The following is an 18,406-nucleotide window of genomic DNA, read 5'->3' as shown; positions in this document are numbered from 1 at the left end:
AAATGAGTAATAATTCATGGAATAGGGGATATTAAAATCAAGATTTTATTAATGAATTCATTATTAATTATGAAATATTTAAACTTGAAGAAACTTTGAAGCTTTTTCAAGAATTTAACTTCAAATTGGTGTAAGGATTGCCTTTAAGGAACATTTCATCAGACTTTGATCTTTTGTTCCTCAAAATAGTTTAAATTTCCTTATCTTGCAATATTTTTCCAAGTGTATCCTTTGCAATCCCTCTGCCCGAAGATTTTTCAGCTCGAAGTCAGACTCCCAGCGTTGTCCCTTCAAATCATCCGATATCGGGTCCTGGTCGCGTTGTCGCTGTCTCCTTCGCTTTCGTTGTCATCCTCGTTGTCACTCACAGGCTCCTTCTCCCTTTTGCATTTTCCTTTCTCCTCCTTCGTTGTCGTCTCGTGAGTTGTTCGCCATTCGCGAGCGTGCGAGAAATAAATACGAGTATGTAAATAGTTTGCCCAAAGGCACAGTGCCTACAAAAAGTCAAAGAATGGTATTAAAAATTTCTTAAATTATTTATTTTATATTTTATTTTATTATTTACAATTTATTTTAAAACCTTTTATTCGATTTTTGTTAATTTTGAAGTGAATGCAAGGACAAAGGTTCCAGAAATCTTATTTTGGCTCAATTTAATTACTAAAAATTAATATAAAATATATATAAACATAAAAAATATATATAGATTAAATATAATATTATAATAAATTAATTTTTAATTACAATAAGCATATATTTTTTATTTCAAATTATAATTAAAGAAATCAAAGATCTTTTACTACAAAAACTCTCTTTTAATAACAACTTAATTTGTTGGAAGTTGCTACTCTGTCCATTTTGCTCCACTGGCCAAGGCAATGTTTTGATGAGACGACCAAGTTGGTTGTGGAGCTTGGTGGGGGCCTGGTCGGGGTTTATTTTTAGGGGGGGGTGAGGCAGGGGCACTGGGCCTTTTGTTTAACGCTTTTGGGGCTGGCCACAGATTGTTGCAACTACCATACCATTGTTTATGGCCGGCGAATGCAGCTTCTTCGTCGTTCCCGATTTTCTTCCCGGCCAGAATTTCCCCGAGCTCCCCGCCACTTTTCCCGCCTTCCACCGGAAGTGTGCGTGGCTCACGAGCGGAGAACGTGTTGCTGCCGCCCAAAAAATTGTTGGCAGCCACAGAGATCTGCTCTCCGGGCTCTCTCTCTCTCTGTGGCCCTCTCTATGCTCTTGTGCTCCGTTGATTTTCCGCTCTCCGTCAGCTGTGGCCTGTGGCCATTTTCCGAATGCCTTTTCCCGTTTTCCCGGCCAGTGTCTGTTGCGTTGGCAAAGTGAACGCGCGCGCGTCGTTTCCTGCTCCCACTAATCCGAAGTCCAAAGTGTGTTCGCCCGATCTCTTGGCCAGAAATCTCGAAAATCCCACCAAGGAATATCACCTTTGCGTAGCTTCTCCGTAACCTTTCGTTTGTTTTTTTGACTGTGCGTGATCGATAGAAAAATGTGAGGTGCTGGGGTCACCTGAAAAAAGCTCGACCATGTCGGACACATGACCCGCGCTTGTCCCGCGCGACAAAACCGATAACGCTTAACGATTAAACCGATTTAAATCGATAACGCTGGCGAAGCGAGTGTAACTACAACAAGTGCCCAAACCTTTTTTTCTATATTTTCACAACACCCACGAAAAGATCATTGACTGCATTGTGCGGGATCACAACATATCGTAGGAAGCCACATGCCCGCAAAAATGTTATTTATGTATATAGATATGGGCATGGGCGTATATATAAACATATATGTATTTATATATATATATATATAGTATTGTAGGGGCTGTGTGCAGGCCACGGCTTCATCATAATTAACTTTTACAAAGTAAATAAACCAACTGCGAATTCGGGGGCCATGTGTTGTGCCCAAAAACCAAAAGCCAAAAAACCAAAATCAGAAAGCGAAATCAGAAAGCGATCCCGCACAAAATTTGTACAAATTAACATTTGCCAATATTAATGTATCTGTAATCTGGGTCTCCCATTTTCTATCTCCCATTTCCAAACTAAAAATCGATATTCTTTATAGAAAGTTTTTATTTTTATATGTTTATATCACGAATTTCTTGCTCCCTCACATCATTCGCACATTGTTGAAAATGAAATATTAAGTTTTGGGTGGATTTTTGTTTATTTTAGTTACTTTTGTTTTGTTGCTAAAAGTATTTACTCTGTGTTAATCAATGTGAAGTGAATGAAATTAAAAACAACTGATGGGGGGGGGGGCTTATTTTATTTAAATTTTTGAAACAAATACATTTAAATTTTAGCTAAATAATAGAAAAACGCTAACCATTACCTGGCATATACAAAATATAAGTTTAGACAAGCTTAAATATAATTTACAAAACTTTATTTTGTGCCTAGAAAGAAGCAAAGGAATTTCTAGAAAATATTTAAGAGCTTGGCTATTTGTTAATGGCCTATGATATTTCCTAAACTAAAATCTATGAAACTGTGGCAATAGTTTCTAAGTAATTCCCTCCAAATTTCCACAGATTTCTGAAATATTAAGAAATTAGCAAGTCCAAGTCAGCATATATCTAGGCATATAAAAAATATAAATTAAAGTAGGGCAGCCATAAGCCAGGGATTTTCATGTTTTCTCAACTAAACCTGCACTGGCTTAATAAACATAGAAATATTAATAATTATGAAATACTTGCCACATCATTTATGGGCAATGACACTGTTCAGATTTCTAAAGAAAGCAGAAGCATCATCTTCCCCTTATTGTCTTTGAAAATATTAAAATCAAATCGATTTCGTTTTCGATTCAAATTCAAATTCAATTTCAAATTGAAATTGAAATTCGAATTCTAATGCCGCAGACTTCAAAGTGATCTTTTGATCGGAGGGAATATGTTTTTGTTAGCTTTTTCTGCTGGCTGCATTCGAAAGTGAACTCAACTCGAGCCGATCGAGTGCTGTTAAATTTAACGACTACTATATGGCACTGTGTCCGAGCAGAAACAGATTTTCCCGTCGAGGAAAATCCCAATTAGTCACTTGCCTGATTCTTGGAATGCCGTGTCTCATTTTCATACTTTGTCCACGCCACAAATTCAAATCATAATTATATAGGCATGCGGTGGGAAAAACAAATGAAGAGTCTCGGGTTTTCCCAACCTACCGCCCCGGGTTCACCTTTTCCGTCCTCCCTCCAGATCGCTGGGCTATTATCTTTAGAGCATTTCTGGCATATTTCACAATGCCGAAGCAACGAAATATTTTCGTTGAAATGTCAAGTGCAGGAGGCAGGAAGCCCGCGGAGATTTTCTTGTGTTTTATAAACAAATCTGGGACTGAACTCTGCTGGATTACGAAATAGATTAACGATGCTCGCCTTGGTCCGATCACTGTGGCTGTGTCTCTATCCTCGATAGCTCCCTCCCCCTCCCGGGGGCAGCCTTCGCCTTTGACTTTGCGGGCCACGTGTGCGTATACGCAATTTTTTTCGCTTTGCAACGAATTTAGGCTTTTAGCTTTTCGATTTTCGCCTTTCGGCTTTTGGCTTTCGCTGTTGTTTTGATTTTATTATCGAGCAGCTCGGCGGGAAAGTTTGTTTATAAACATTGCAATTTTAAAATTTACAGTTCATTTGGAAACTGTTGTTCTTTTTCTTCTCTACGTCAGTCAGCATAAGTTTATTAACATATGCGAGGGGGCCCCGGGGGCGGCCATTTGATGCCACATTTTATTTATATGCTTGAAGCGTTTTTTATTTGTTTTGTTTTTTATTTTGTTCTCTATTTTTTTGTTGTTCTTGCGCAAAGCTTTGACCAGCATAGAAACTAAATATTCCTGAATCACTGAGTATAAAAATCTTCGATGAATTTTAAACTGAAAACAGAACAAAAGTAACTAGAAGTAAAGTTAGCTATGTGGGCCCTTGTGAAAATATAGAAAAATCTGCGCAAAAAGTGAACAATTTTCCCCAAAATCTGTAACAACATTATCAAATATAGTTGATTCTGAACACACATACAAAACAAAAACAGAACCAAAACCGAAAAACAAAAGACAACCAAACACATACCAAAATCAAAGCCAAAAACCAAGTTGCCAAATGTTAAACCAAGGGTTAGGGGATTAAGGAGAGCGGCTCAAAGGACCCAAAGATGCCCAGCTCTGTGAGAGACAGACCCAGAACGATAACGATAACGCCGCAAGCAGAGGAACTTGAGAGCCAGAGCAGGAATATCGATAGCCAGAAGCAATCGCGGTGCCGGATTCAATCCCGAATAGCCGATGCGCCGATGATGGGCCTGCCGCGCAAGAGAAAGCAGGACATCGGAAAGGAAATCGGAGCACAGTCGGTCGATAGATGCGCGATAGCCACTGATAGACTCTGATACTATCGATAACCAAAGCAAGCAATAACCAAAAAGCAAGGCAAAGCGAGACAGAATCATCGCCAATCTTGCCAGCTCGCTGACGACAAACCATGTTAGATATATTTCGTGGATTGAAAAACCTTGTAAAGGTCAGTCACGTTAAAACCGATTCGATAGTATTCCGCCTGCACTACTCAATAACTGTGATGATTCTGATGTCATTCTCGCTAATTATAACCACACGCCAGTACGTGGGCAATCCAATCGATTGCGTTCACACCAAGGATATTCCCGAAGATGTCCTCAACACATACTGCTGGATCCAGTCCACCTACACGCTCAAGAGCCTCTTTCTTAAGAAGCAGGGCGTGTCGGTGCCCTATCCGGGTATCGGTAACTCTGACGGCGATCCGGCTGACAAGAAGCACTACAAGTACTATCAGTGGGTGTGCTTTTGCCTCTTCTTTCAGGTGAGCCGCAAGCTAGGACGAATTCTGTCAGCTATCGGATACTTAGGATTTATTGAATTAATCGATCTTTAAGCGATATCTTGGGCATCGAGTCATGACGAGTATTAGTATTTATATTTATTATTATATTTTAAGTTTAAATAATTATCAATCGATCATATGCGATAACTCACCCCCTGCTGAGGTTACGCCTGCGCGGCATATCGAAATCGGCCATAGATCAGTTTATCGTTGTGCTCGGGGGCGTTGAATGATTTGATGGATTAAGTAATTAAGCGATTTCTTACTGGCCGAGCGTCCCATTGAGATACATCGCTCTCTATACATAGATACGTTTTGCTTTTCAATTTCCAAATATTTGCTCCACTTTTTTTTCTCGATATTTTGTTGTTTCTTTTTCTTTTCTTTTTTTCTTTTTCTTCTGCGGTTTTGGCCTTTTGTGAGCCAAATGAAAATGCTTAAGTATTTTGTGTGCGCTTTGCTTTGTTATTGTTGCTAGTGATTGGAGTGGCCTTGTATCTCAAAGATAGTTCAGGCTGTGACGTAGGCGATGCCAGAGCGAGATAGAGAGCGTGACAGAGGGGGAGGGAGATAGAGGCAGCGAGTGATTGATCGGCAATCGATGGGATCATAAAGTGAGCAGAGGCGCTAACGAAAATTTCACTTAGGAGTGGCTGGGAAAGTGGAAATGGAAAAGCTGTTACGCTGGGAGAAGGAATATTGTTGTTTTTTTAAAGGGAAAGATTACCAGTAATATCAGTTTTTCCAGGGTTAAATAATGAAATTATATTTCCCATATAATATTCCTTCGGGACTTGGCTCAGTTTGAACTAATATCTCTTTATTATTCCTGTAAATCTTTATGTACTTAGCACCTCCCTTAAGCCTCCACCCAACCTCTCTTTCCACCTGATTCCCATACCCAAAAACTGTCATCGCTAATTGCTGGCACCGCTTAAAGGAGATTGATTGTGTCATGGATGCTTTTTTCCCCAACCCCCTCCCCCTCCCTCATTTCGCGCTCCCCTTCGGCGATCGGTGACGTCGCCGCCCATATGGCGTATTTAGGTAAATATAGATCTCTGGTCTCTCATATATATAGATGCGTTGGTGCTCCGCAACGATTACACAATATATCTTCCCGCTAACAATGTACAAATATTAAATGTATATTTTTATCACACTTTGTCGGGCGGGGAGCGTTTCTCGGTTAGTGTCACAGAGCGATTATAGAGACGTTCTAGTCACCCAAATTCCTATAAATACATTTATCATGGTATTCTCCCTGCTTAATGACGCGTAGACGCGTTTCTATAATTTACACTTTCACCTAAATTTTCATTTCACGATTTATTAATAAGAGGAAAACAAAAAAAATATATATTTAGGAGACTGTTGTGGGATCATTGATTTCGGGAGTGGAATAGAGGGGGTGATGGGGGTCTTTAAATACTATATTTATTTTATAGTTTAAACTTAAGTTTTCCAATTTATTTTCCCGTTTCTTGCCGTGTACAAACACCTCACATGATTGAAACAATCCCAAGGCTTTGAAAAGAAAACTCATAAAATTCAAATGGTCAACAGCACCTGGCCCAATTACCATAAATCCCACTAGATAAACCGTCTTTAATTATTATAGACTTAATACGAGGAGGGGAGAGGAGTAGAGGGTCCAGGGCAGCGATCAGTCATTAACTTTGGACAATGCAGCCATAAAAACTGAAAGACCGAACGACCTGCAGCCATCAATTTCCATCGCTTCCATTCGATCGATCCGATATGTCAAAAATTGGCATTTCTTCCTCTTTGCCGGGCCGACTTGTGCCTCCTTTCTAGCCCATATCCCGCCGGCCGGCCGGCGTGTCTAGATATTTATTGAAAAGGCGCAGACAAACATAAAAGTGAAATAATATTTCTGGCCAGATGCCAGGGAATTGCTGAAACAAAAAGCCATGGATATGCTAAAGCAAATGTGGAGTGGGAATCGGGAGCTGGGAGCTGGTAGCCGGTAGCCGGGAAACTGGCTACGAGTAGTGAAACATAGGGAATAGCATTTTGACCAAAGGTCCATGGAGTGGGATCTGTTTATATTTGACTTACGGATATTTTTAGCCTCCCCCTTCGGGTTTCAGTTGGGGGAAGAGAAATATAGAGACGGACGGCGTTGCTTGGGGGAGTGACAGATTGGATCAGTTGGGGATCAGGCACACTGCTTTCAGTAAAATTAAATAGGCAAATGAATTAAAATTAAAATTAAATAATTAAAGCATTAAATTCTTTGAAATTTAGCTTTGCCTTTAATTAAAGTATTTAAAATTCCTTTAAGCTTTATTGTTTCCAAATACTATTAGTGTTAATGATTATTCCTCCACTGTGCCTGGAAGAATTCTCCGGAGATTCTTTGGAGCTTACTGTGGCTTTCACTTGACTTCTCCTACGATGGCTTTCCCTTTGATTGCTGCCCCTGCTGCTGCTGCTGTTGCAGTTGCATTTATGCGATGCTTTTGCGGCAATTTGAACGCGTGCCAAATGGCTTTTCACGCACGCAGCGGGGGAAAAATCGTCGGAAAAACGAATATGGGGGCGGGAGTGCCACCCTTCTGGGTCGGCGGCATTTCTCTTCCTCATTCGGGCGGCTGTCGTCAGAGAAATGCAATTGGCGATTTGTGTACACAAAAGGGCAGATGCAAGACGATGGAGGCCAAAGCGAATCAAACGGATCATTTGGCTTCCGGCAAGACGGAACACATAGGATCTTTAAATAAATAGAATTTTATAAGGAAGTATCAATAATTTTAATATTTATTTTAAATTCAACAAAAAAATTTAAACAGAAAAAGGATGCGATAGGGTATATTTCAGGCAAAGTCACTTCAAACCCTCAGCCTTTTGGCCAGATTCTGTTCATGTGGGCAACGATTGCCGTCATTAGACTATAGAATATGCCGCAGATGTTGTTCAGTCCAATTAGAAAGCCAAATGCCAGCGACAATGGCAAATAGTTTTGGAATTCGTACGGCAGTTGCAGCCCCCCAAAAATAAATTGAAAAATTCCCCCAAAACAAATGCAAACCACAAGGCACGATCCGCGGCGCATGTGGAGATTTACAATTCGAGAGGGAGGAACCTTCCTTAAATATATCAAATAAAATTAAGCAAATTATTTTAAAGCATTTGATGGACAGCCGCCGACAGCTGAACTCTCACCTCTTGCAAATAAGAAATAAGAAATGGGGATTACCACCTGCCAAGGGACTCAGACGACTCAGACGACTCAGTAGCGATGATGATGGGGCGACATTGTCATGTGCCAAAGCAAACACACAATTTGCACAACATCCAATCCCCCCAGCTGTCTGAAGATCCAATGGTCCGATGTTATAATGCCTGACATTCCGTATCCGAATCCCCCGACTAATTTACGATACAAGTTATTATTAATTTGTCATCGGCTGGGGCATTAAAATCCACCCAACAAAAGAAAATACAGACGGACTTATATAGAGTGAAGAGTGCCTGAGATTGAGCTTTGGAAGTCTTGAATACCTCGTAATATTGGTAGTAATAATATGGATATTTTATATTAAAATGGTATAGAGTGTATGCTAGATATTCTACAGAAATTAGGAATATGAATTTAACTAAGGAAAAAATTTACTTTAAGACAAAGTAAAACGTTTGATCACGATGAAAATGATGTTTTATTACTGGAATATGTTTTTAAATTCAACTTAAAATTATTTAAGCAACAGAATTGCAGTCAAATTTTAACGAATTTCAAGGGAATACTTTCTGCTAAGATCTTGATATTATAATCTAAGAAATTCCTTATCAAACGATGAAAAAATATATATTTTAGCTCGAAAATACCTTATGTAACCTTTTCATATTATAATCTAATAAATTCCTTATTGAAAACCCCATATGTAAAAGTAAATATGAATAACATTATTTTATAATTTATAATTCTAACAATTCTACACTTTAATTTCGGCCTGATATACCCCTTTTGCTGACCAACAAGAATGGGTGCAATTAAGCAAGAATCCGTGTCTGGCTGTCTGTCTTACGGATAGCCTGGTACTCGTATTGCCGTGGTAGGTAAACCCGACCGGCCGATAGCCTGCCCCTAATGGCTCACGGCTAATTGACATTGCTCTCTATAAATAGGGGCCGTTATATGTGGAATCGTGGAATGGGTATGGAATTAGCAAAGACAATTATGGCGGTGGGCGAAGGTCAGTCACTAATGCCTCTGGCCTGGCATTGTTTTCTTCCGCCGGCCACTGGAATCTGCGATTTGGGCGGGGGGCCCAGTAACAGCTGGCAAATGTCACTTGTCACGGGGTATTTTCTGGTGATTTTTCCCTCCTCTCTTGGTTTTACGACAGTTCCAATGCGACATCACACGCCCACACGGAACTCACCTTTGCAGATCTCTCTCTATAAATACAAAGATGTATGTACATACGTGCCACTATATTCTATACTCTGTTTGCTTTTTTTTGCAGGCAATCTTATTTTATACACCAAGATGGCTGTGGAAATCTTGGGAGGGTGGCAAGATTCATGCGCTCATCATGGACTTAGACATAGGCATTTGTTCCGAAGCCGAGAAAAAACAAAAAAAGAAATTACTTTTAGATTATTTGTGGGAAAATTTAAGGTGAGTACTGAAACTGACTTATAACCCTAATTTATAAAACACAATCATTGAGATCTTGGCAAACAAAATTTTAACAAGTTGAGACAAAAGTCTATAAAGTATTTTATTGGCAAAATATTTTTTGTAGGCTCTAAAATACTCGAAGAAAAATGTAGTTTTCAAGGAAAAGACAACCTGAAATAACTTAATTAATCAACTGAAGATTGTAAGAAAATTAAGTTAATAACAAACACTAAATGCAAGATTCTTAACCTATTTAAATAAATAAATACACAATTAACAATAATATTTACCTTGATCATCTCAAGTCTTCCCTTGAAAGGGTTATTTACCCAATTGCCAAAATGTTTGTTTAAGTAAACCGAATCGAACTGTAACAATACGTAGAAGAAGTCAATTTATTAAAGGCTTTCCAATTAATTTTTGGGTAACAATTAGCTAGTAGACTCTCGCGATTCCACGAAGAATCATTTCCGGAGAGGAGAACCTCTAGCTCTTCTCCAGAAATCTGAGTCACGAATCCAAAGTTCACCAGAGACAAAGGGAAATTAGGCAAACATTTTGGCACACATTTATATATAAACAATCCAATGAATCACCTTGTTCTTCCGTTTCCTTTCAGATATCACAATTGGTGGGCGTACAGATATTACGTATGTGAGCTGCTCGCCCTTATAAATGTGATAGGTGAGTGCCCACAGAATATATATACAGGAATCTGGGCTACAGGATCAGGGAAGATGTGACTTGGCTCATATACCCTTGATCCCGTAGCCCGAATCCTGCTCCTGACATATATTTCTCCATCATCAGCTCTCCTGACTCGATCATCATAGACTTCCAATGATGACGAGGACTTTTGGGGGTGATGGAGTGGAATGTAGTCGGGGCTGTCTTCTACGTTATTTGTGTGTTTGTTTCCCTTTTCGCTTAGGTAAATGTACATTAGGTCGGGATGTAGAAATATGTGTCAGTGGAATCAGGCTTTTTGAACGACCACACACAGCACCACAATCTGTGTCTCATATCGGTTTCACCAACATATGAAATATCATGTTCACTTGCTTGCTTCTTTGCTTGGGTGTTTCTTGCTTTTTTTTTCGGTGTATATGACTTTGCCAGGTGCCAGATCGGGTTTGGTAAACAATGTTTTGGGGTCAACAAAACGGGGATAACATAAATCTGCGATTCATTAACATTCCCCCGTTTCGATTTTCGATTTTTCTGTTTCTGAATTTTCCAAACTTTCAATTTTCACAGTTCTCCACATTTTCCACCGAAACAAAAATCAATGACGAATTTTTATCGACTGACCCACCCGCATCAAAATAAACACACAGGCCACGGTGATTCGGGAATCTGACAAAATAATGAACTGTCAGAAAACACGAGAAATAAACAATAATAATGCGAGTAATACGCGTTTATAAAATGGCTGACATCTAGCTTCAGCGAGGGGAGATCGTTGAGAAATGGCCAGAGCCACCCAAAATGGGTCAATTAGCGGGTATTTGACTTGCGTATATTTTTCAAGATTTTTCAAAGTCCATTTTCTTAGTTCTGAAACTCTAAAAATGTTGCTAAAATTTTAAAAAATATTTATTTCCTAAGAGAAAACATGAATTTTCCTTAAAGTTAAACGTAATTTTTACTGGAATTTCTTTGTTAGAGAAATATAATCTCATAAACCTGGGAAAAGTGTTAATTGCTTAAAAATATTCACTATTTGATCTCACAAAATAGTTCAAGCATTTTGTAAACCCTTAAAATATTGTATATAATTTTTATATAATTTAATCATCAAATAAACCGAAAACTTAAAACATATTTTAAGAGCTTACTTTTATTCGCATTTCCATTAAACTTGAAAATATCTTCACAATGCAAAGCACATCTTATTGAATCTCATTCCAAAATAATTAAAATTAATAATAGAAACACAAATTTACCTTAAGTGCTTGGTGCTCTGCCTTTTGGTTTTATGGCAAACAGATTTTCTCTTTGGCTAAATAGCTTTATTTTTAGCTGAAGAAAGCAACTTGAAAGTTTATTATGCAAATAATTACCAACAATACTTGGGCTAGAAGTGATCGTTAAATATTTCAAGTGCTTCTATGAGGTTATTTTTTAAGTGCTCTTTGCTTTTTGCAAATATATACTTCAACCACCGGGACACAGTTCGCGGAATCTTGTTTTCATCGCTGCCATAAAAGTTAACGTACCTTGCCAACACCTCTGGGTCTGTGATCTCAGATTGTTTGTTCATTGACCTCCATCTCGGCCGCCTCAATTAGCCGCAATTAGTGCGAACAATTGATGGATTTCGGTGTCGATTCCCATTCCGATTTCGATTTCGGTTTGGGTTTATCTGCCATAATTAATGGGGCGCACGGTGGATTGTAATTGTAAAGTAAATCGATTCAGTGACGCCTCGTTTACAAGCGAAGCATCCGATCGATCAGGCGGAACGAGTCATTAGGCGATTCTTAACGCTGAATTTTCCAGGGGGAAAGCGGAAAATGAAAGAAAGAGGAGCAGGGAGCAGGGAGCAGGGAGCAGGGAGCAGGGAACTGGTAGCTGGTAGTTGGGAGGGTAAAAAATGTAGATGGAAAATCGGGGCCAGCAACAAAAAACCCATCAATTAGGCCTCGGGTAAACAGATCGAAGTGGGGTTCAACAAAATATCTACGGTATCCCGGTATCTCTTGTGGCTGATTTGTATCTCTTCTCTCTTTGGCTCTTTGCAGGTCAAATGTTTCTTATGAATCGATTTTTCGATGGCGAATTTATGACATTTGGCCTGGATGTGATAGATTATATGGAGACCGATCAGGAAGATCGCATGGATCCGATGATTTACATATTTCCCAGAATGACCAAATGTACATTTTTTAAATATGGTTCAAGTGGGGAGGTGAGTAATCACTCGACTCAATGCGCACCACCACCCATAATAACCAATTTAACCCTTTATTTTTTTTTATAACTTTTTCCATGCAACTCTTTTTTAGGTGGAGAAACACGACGCCATTTGCATTTTACCATTAAACGTTGTTAATGAGAAAATTTACATTTTCCTTTGGTTTTGGTTTATCTTATTAACGTTTCTCACATTATTAACGCTAATATACAGGGTGGTTATTATATTCTCGCCTCGAATGAGGGTCTACTTATTTCGTATGCGATTTAGGTGAGTTTCTAACAAGAGTATCTATGGCATCTGATGAGGGGTAGATACAGCTATGTTGTTACCCCCATCAGATACATACATATATGTATATACTGCCTGAAATATATATTACTAATCCCTTTTTTTTCAACTTACAGGTTAGTGCGTCGTGACGCTATTGAAATAATCGTTCGTCGTTCAAAGATGGGCGATTGGTTTTTGTTGTATTTACTAGGTGAAAACATAGATACAGTTATATTTCGTGATGTTGTACAGGACTTAGCGAATCGTTTAGGACATAACCAACACCACAGGGTGCCTGGCTTAAAAGGTGAAATACAGGATGCATGATATTGGGAGTATTAGAAACAATACAAAATGCAATTTGTCGTCTCCATTTGAAAACCATCTCAAAACTCAACAACTAAACTCAACAAGAACAAGACTAAAACAAAATAAAAAATACAACCACAAGAAAATCTAGAGATCTTCGCAGCAGCCGCTTCATTGAAAACCACAAAACACCGCTAAAAAATCTTTAAAAAAATAAAAACGTATCTTAAAAATACAACCAAAAAAACTATCGTCAGCGCAGTCAGTCAGTCAGTCAGTCATACTAGTCAAGCATTTTCAACGTGTCACGAGAAAAAGGAACGGACCGAAGACCTATCGATAGTCGATAACACCAACCAATTATCAGCAACAACAACAACAACAGCAACAGCATCTGGGCGAAATGGAAGCGGACGTAAGCAATGAGGAAAAATGGAGGAAAATAGGAAAAACAACAATCCACGCAAAACGAACGTCATTTTTTTGTATTAAGATCAATCAATCAATTAAGGAATCGAACAGCTGGAGAGCAAGCTAACAACAACGGGAAGTTCCGGCCACAAGGGACTTCCGGTCAGGATCTGATGGCCGGCGGCGCTTGGCAACCGCTGCCGGTCAAAGGTCACAAGGTCACAAGTCACCAAAGGGATCGCCAATGGCGATCAGCGTAACCATAGGAAAGTTGCCCCAAAGGACAAGGTCAAAGTGTGAGGAGAACGGAGAACAGCGACACAGGACACCAACGGAAACGGAAACGGACAGGAGCACCGACACATCACACGCTTACAGCGACATCACTCATACGCCACCACGCCGAGCGGCGACATTACCCATACGCCCCGTAGAACGCACACGAAAACGCGCGATATCGCAATCGATACAACATACATACAGACACACAGACATATACACACACACACACACCTACACACACACACACACCGCACCGCACTTTGCTTGTCATGCAGCGTTAACTAAACCAAACATCAACAAAGTCGAGACGACGCCCGCGGAAAATTGCATTTCTGTATTACCCAAAAAAAAAAGAAGAAAATCGAATAGAATTTCTGAGAGTCAACATCAGCATCACTATCACCACGAAGAAGCAAAGAAGCAGAAGGCAGAGGGAAAAGCGTAAACGATGCAGCAGCAGAAACAACACCACGAAAAGCCGGGAAAATTGGGGAGAAGTGAGGTGAGGTAGGCAACCCCATCCGCTCTCAGTTCTCCCCAAGAGACGCCCGGGGCCCGAAGAAAGTCGAGAGAATCGAAAGGGGAAAATGCTAAGGCAGAAACGTAAGAGTAACAGTTTAATTAAATTAAATTCAATTAAATTAAATTAAATTACTTATTACAATGATATCTTGAAGTGTTCATGTATTCGAATGTAGGTTAACTAAGTCAAGCATACAAATAATTCTACATATATAAATATATATATAAAACGATATATATATATATTATATATATATAAACATTTTTTTTTGTCTAACTCTAAGCATTTGTATTACTCGCTAAACAAATGAAAACAAAGCAAAAAAAACAAAAACCACAAACAACAAGCAAAACTAAAAAACATAAAAAAAACGAAAACCGAAAAAAATGCAAACACAATTTTTTGTATACAGAAAAGGGAAAACTGAAAAACAGAAAAGAGAAAAGAGAAAAATAGAAAACAGAAAACAGAAATGTGAGCAGGTAGAAAGGAAGGCAAGAAACAAAACCGAGAATAACGATAATGATAAACCGAGACGAAACGAACAGAAAATATCAGTAAATATCAAGAAAGTTCAGAAAATACCATACCGAAAAACCGAAACCGGAAGCCGAAACAAAAATAAGAATGAAAAACAAAAACAAAAACAAAAAACAAAAAAAGAAAGAAGATACATTTACATAGTTTAATTAAAAGGAAACTATAGCGCGCATCATTATATAACCGAAAAACAACAACTGACAGACTAAAACACCCAAAGAACAGAGACAGACCGGGACGGAAACGGAAACGGAGGTTTTAAACACAGCCACACACACATACATACATACATATATAGTATATGAAGCATACATATATATTATTATCGATCGATCATTCAGCAGACGGAGAGCAGCAACATTCGCAGCATAAATCAATTAACTCAACTAATAATAGAGCATACTCAACTCTCTCACTCTCTCTCTCTCTATGATAATACGCCTAATGCGCAGCCACCACGAGGAAAAGCGGAAAATGCAAGGGGGTTCAAGGAGGGAAAATAACCAAAAAAAAAAAAGGTCAGGAGGATCGGGGGAGAATGCTTAGCCACCATAAACCAAGTGTAATCATAGCGATAATTAAACTTAGGGCTTAGTTTTGGATCTCGACGATTCCCCGGCATTGCAGGTGACCCCCTTCCCGGCGACCCCCAGCATCACCCCTCCAGTAGTTAGAGCCTAAGCGAACCCAAAAAAGTCATCACCTAAACACAGACACTCGATACTCAGACCCACTTGCAGACTCCACACCAGCTCAGACTCAGAAAACCCAGATGCCAGATGCCAGATGCCAGAGACTCATCCACAGATCGACGACTTCATCATCACGTGCTACAAATCGTAATATCCGTCCAGAAAACTTTTTGAAGCGCACCTTCCGCTCAGTTTCCGTATTCCCTAATGACCCCCATTGACTTCCGTAAGACCCGCGAAATGGACCAAGAACCCCCCGTCTCACAGATGCCTCAAAAGTTTTCCCCTGTTTAGTCTCTCTCTCTATCTCTCTCTCTGTATCCGCTATCTCTATCCAGGACTATTCCCGTCTCTATCTCCGCTATGGACGACCAATGACGTACCAGACACAGCCAGAAAAAGCCAAGCCAAGAGATGCGAATCTAACAGCAAATTGTCACTGCCAACCAAATAAGAAGAAAACCAAATGAAAAATAGTAAAGTTAAGTGTATAGCTGAGCGAGGGTGGGGAGGGTGGTTAGTTTTAGAGGGGGTTTCCGGTTGGTTTTCCTTTGGGGGATTTCCTCGGGGTGCCTGCAATGCCACAGCGAAAGGAATTGGCCCACAAATAGGTTCCTTGTCTCAGAATCAGGAATTGCCGATGAACCTGCTCTCACCTGGAATTCAAGCCTCACTTTCTCTGTCATTTTAATTGTGTTTTTTGATTCGAGTGAAAAGTGAAAAGCGTTGGGCAAAAGGAGGGGGGAGAGCGTGGAAAGAAAGCGTAGGGATGTTTATCGAGATAAGGGAAGGAGGCAAAAAACAATAATTATAACAATAAATGGTAATAAGTAATTTTAGCGTATTTTTTTTTTACAGCTTATAGCCAACTAAGTAAAGTAATTGTAATTCTAGTTCAAACGGAACCATTTTTGTCTGCGTTTTTTTTTTTTGTCGTGCATTAATAGGTTAAGCCTCACACACACACAACACACAACACACAACACACAACACACAACACAAACACAGACACAGACTCGCAATAAGAAATGGTAAACGAAAAGCAAATGTATAAATATCGAGGATACTTACACTGTAATTATAGGGAGCGAAGGAATACCATACCAAAACGTAAGCATATTACAAGGAAATTGCCATTAGTCGATAGTGTTAAAGCGATACGTATGATCTACATGCTGGGCTATAGCCATTTCCGGAAGGAAGCCAGAAGCCAGAAACCAAGAATACTTAGTGTAGCACAAGATGGAATCTCTCGTATCTCGTAACTCGTAACTCGTAACTCGTAATGCGTAACTCGTAACTCGTAACTCCAACTAAAAGCAATTGTAAAATATCGTAACAAGTTTAAGGCGAATCGATATCGATATCGATCGAACAAACAAACAAAATGCAAAACTTTATTTTTCAAAGTGTTTGCCGCAATATTTACTCCAAAATCGAACGAATACGAATTGTACTAGCTGAATCTAGAAGTTAAGAAGGACATTTCATAAAGGCAACCCTAGATGCAATAAGCATACACAGGCAACAGGCAACAGCGGAAGCGGAAACGGAGGCCGAGCAGGCAGATCGATGACTTCTCACCACGTTTCACCACCTCCGGGTCCAGTTCTGTCCACTTTTCACCACACAGCACAGCACTTCTTTTTCTCTCTCCCACTCTCTCTCTCTCTCTCTGTCTACTCTCTCCCTTCCCACATTCAGATTTTAGCATTAATTTATTAGTTAAATATATATATATATATATATATATATATATATATATATATATATATATATATATTTTTCCTAATTTATTAATAGACTTCCATGAATCTCAATTAATGTTTTGTGTTTGTTTGTATATTTTTTGGAATGTTTGTTTGTTTGTTCGATTAACGATTACCGATTACCGATCACCGATTCCCGGTCTGGTTTCTTCCGCCATATTGTTTATGTATAATTATTATTATGTATTCTTTGGTGGCTAAGTTAAGGTTTTAGTTCTGTAACTCAGCCTTACTTTCTCATTCTTTTGTTTTTTTTGTTTGTGCAATAAAAAAGGAGACTTGTATACATATCATTGTTTGTCTTGTTTCATTTTGGATTTGGAATTCCCCCCCACCTTTCCCTTTCTCATTTATCTTTATCTCTCTATCTCAGCACCCGTGCACCTCAGCAAAAAGACGAAGAAAGTCAATTTCTCAAAGCTCAAGAACAAAAACGTAGAACGAAAAGCGCAATGAAAGATCGAACTAAAAGCAACAATTAGTGAAGCATATTGGTGAAAATACACGTAACTTATATTTTAAATCGAATAAAAGAGTGATTAGCGCAACGGTACGAATAAAAAATACAATTTAGTTGAACTCCCTAGCTGAATCGAATCGAATAGTGAGAAAGAACCTTTTATTAGACGAAATATGGAAGCGAAAGCATTTTTTAATTGTAAACTAATCGAATCAAAATTGTAAAAAAAAAACGAACGCACTAGCGATAACGATAACGATAAACGGAAGAACAGATATTGCATTACAAATTGAAACTGCCAATTCACATTCTCAGACAAATTTTTACGAAGCTGAACCAAATCGAGCATTAACGTAAACACCCAATTAATAATTAACAGCACTAAGCAACTATACAAATTTGCTGAATATTTCCGACAAGCGAAACCGAAAATCGAATCTCGAATCTAGAACGTATCGAAATCCACAGAAGCCAACAAAAGCTTGGCCTTCGACTTTGACCCTCGTCTCGATTCCCAAGTCCTTCGTTTCGTTCACCCGATTCTCGATTTCCGACGACCAATGTCCGATGCCCGATGCACGATAACCGATATCCCATATCCGATATCAATATATCCGATTGCGGTTCAGGCTTACTTTAGGCACTTAGCGTATATCAATTTGTGTGTGTGTGAACAAATAGCAGACAATAATTAG

At 39.1% G+C, this 18,406-nt stretch overlaps 1 protein-coding gene and 1 long non-coding RNA gene across 5 annotated transcripts in view; one reads left to right on the top strand and one right to left on the bottom strand.

Annotated features, from left to right (window-relative positions):
* The window catches only part of shakB (shaking B), a 139,854-nt gene extending 122,662 nt beyond the window's left edge, over positions 1-17,192 (top strand). For 2 of the 3 annotated variants that reach the window (XM_017174791.3, XM_070287810.1), the window contains exons 8-12: positions 9,378-9,532; positions 10,155-10,219; positions 12,280-12,446; positions 12,544-12,722; positions 12,860-17,192. In XM_017174791.3, coding sequence (XP_017030280.1) covers positions 9,378-9,532; positions 10,155-10,219; positions 12,280-12,446; positions 12,544-12,722; positions 12,860-13,052 — 759 coding nt within the window. In that variant the 3' untranslated portion in view covers positions 13,053-17,192. Of the gene's footprint in view, positions 1-1,337; positions 1,637-4,024; positions 4,864-9,377; positions 9,533-10,154; positions 10,220-12,279; positions 12,447-12,543; positions 12,723-12,859 lie in introns of those variants that run through there. The other variant, XM_017174792.3, reaches the window with a different exon arrangement.
* LOC108080155 (uncharacterized) lies at positions 7,161-11,913 on the bottom strand. Of its 2 annotated transcripts, none has more exons than XR_001770902.2 (3): positions 11,755-11,913; positions 9,826-9,903; positions 7,161-7,621 (listed from the first exon to the last, which is right to left on the bottom strand). It is a non-coding gene; the product is annotated as an uncharacterized lncRNA (long non-coding RNA). The 2 variants fall into 2 exon arrangements; XR_011445488.1 differs by lacking the exon at positions 11,755-11,913 and adding an exon at positions 11,482-11,732.
* Positions 17,193-18,406: the final 1,214 nt, after the last annotated feature.

The sequence above is a fragment of the Drosophila kikkawai genome, chromosome X, assembly GCF_030179895.1.
Source record: "Drosophila kikkawai strain 14028-0561.14 chromosome X, DkikHiC1v2, whole genome shotgun sequence".
NCBI classification, from domain to species: Eukaryota; Metazoa; Arthropoda; class Insecta; order Diptera; family Drosophilidae; genus Drosophila; species Drosophila kikkawai.
Note: the sequence above shows the minus strand (reverse complement) of the source record. Positions and strands in the feature narration are given on the sequence as shown.